The 1,476-nt window shown below is 37.6% G+C and overlaps 1 protein-coding gene across 1 annotated transcript; it reads right to left on the reverse strand.

Annotated features, from left to right (window-relative positions):
* Nucleotides 1-570: 570 nt before the first annotated feature.
* On the reverse strand, nucleotides 571-1,476 carry LOC132608121 (uncharacterized). Its single transcript, XM_060322195.1, has one exon. The coding sequence runs from the start codon at nucleotides 1,474-1,476 to the stop codon at nucleotides 571-573; it is 906 nt and encodes a 301-aa protein (XP_060178178.1).

Genomic DNA, 1,476 nt, shown 5'->3' on the forward strand with positions numbered 1-1,476 from the left:
CGATGCGTGTGCATAGGATGGTAAAAACAAATGTTGAAATGATTATAATGCGAATTATAATAATACTTGTGATAATAATAATAACAAAATAATACTGGTGATAAGGACAATAATAAGGATAAGGATAAGGATAATAATAAGGATAAGGATAATATGGATAAGGATAATAGTGGTAGTAGTAATAAAATAATAACGGCTAGTGACTGCAATAGAATAATGAAACGCCGGTAAAAGCTAATAATTATAGTAGAATATAAATAATTATTTCTTAAGTTGCCAAAAATATTAGAAGCGTAAATAAATATTTAGGGGAAGGCGGGACAAAATTGGGTGTCAACACACATCAATCAAAACTTTTGGATTACGGGGGCCAGGAATAATGCAGTTAAGGAATATATATGGACTAGTCATACACATCTCAGGAGGAAGATTATACGGGGTTATGAACACGGGCCAGCAAGAATACGGAGCAGCAGAAATAGAATGCGGAGTGAATCCGTCTGAACATAAACCCAACCTGACATTACGTGGTTCAACTGCAAAGTCAGGATAGGTTCTATCAAAATGCTGCTAAGCCTCATCATCAGATGGATGACACATAACACCCGGTGGCCTTCTATTTTCACTGTGCCATCTCATATGAGGGGTGGAACTATTAGATGCATACAACCTCTTTAACCTTCGTATAAGTGGTAAATAATGCATCTCCTTAATAAAAACTCTCTTCCCACTGCGAGTCTGCTTAAACCGATTACTACTACAAAACTTACAAGATTCTAGACCGATGTCGTCCTTATAGTATAACATGCAACCATTTTCACAACAATCAATTCTTACCGACGAGAGTCCCAACTTGGACACCAATGTCTTTGCCTTATAGTAATTATCGGGTATCTCTAGAGTGGAGTCAACTAATTCATGCATGAAGTCAATGAAAGGATCCATTGCCCCTTCAGAAACATTGTTATCTGCTTTGATACTCAACAATCTATCGGCGACAGACAATTGAGAGTGCGGACTCCCATCTTTTAAGGGTTGGCTAGCTTGATTTAACTTTGCATAAAAACGTTTGGCCTCATCATTGGGAGATTCTTCAACATGGCCACCAGATTCAAAATCCGAATGCATGCCATATGCATCCTGAACCATGTCGTGCATTCTAGAATTTTGGACATTACGTTCTACCCTCCTACTACTTTCACCGACTTCAAAGTTCTGAGATCTACCAAAATTGTTGTGTGTTTCCCCATGACTAGTCCACACTGTATAATTACTTTTAAAGCCTTTTTCATAAAGATGAAGCGTAACAAGCTCTGGGGTCTCGTAATTCATACATTTACATTTAACACAAGGACACCTAACCACACCATGAATTGTAAAATCCTCAAGTGACTTTGCGTATTCAACAAAAGCATAGACACCGGCTATAAATTCATCCCTCATCCCCAATGGATCATCATAAGATCTATTGTACAT

Source organism: Lycium barbarum, chromosome 8, assembly GCF_019175385.1.
Source record: "Lycium barbarum isolate Lr01 chromosome 8, ASM1917538v2, whole genome shotgun sequence".
Taxonomy (NCBI): domain Eukaryota; kingdom Viridiplantae; phylum Streptophyta; class Magnoliopsida; order Solanales; family Solanaceae; genus Lycium; species Lycium barbarum.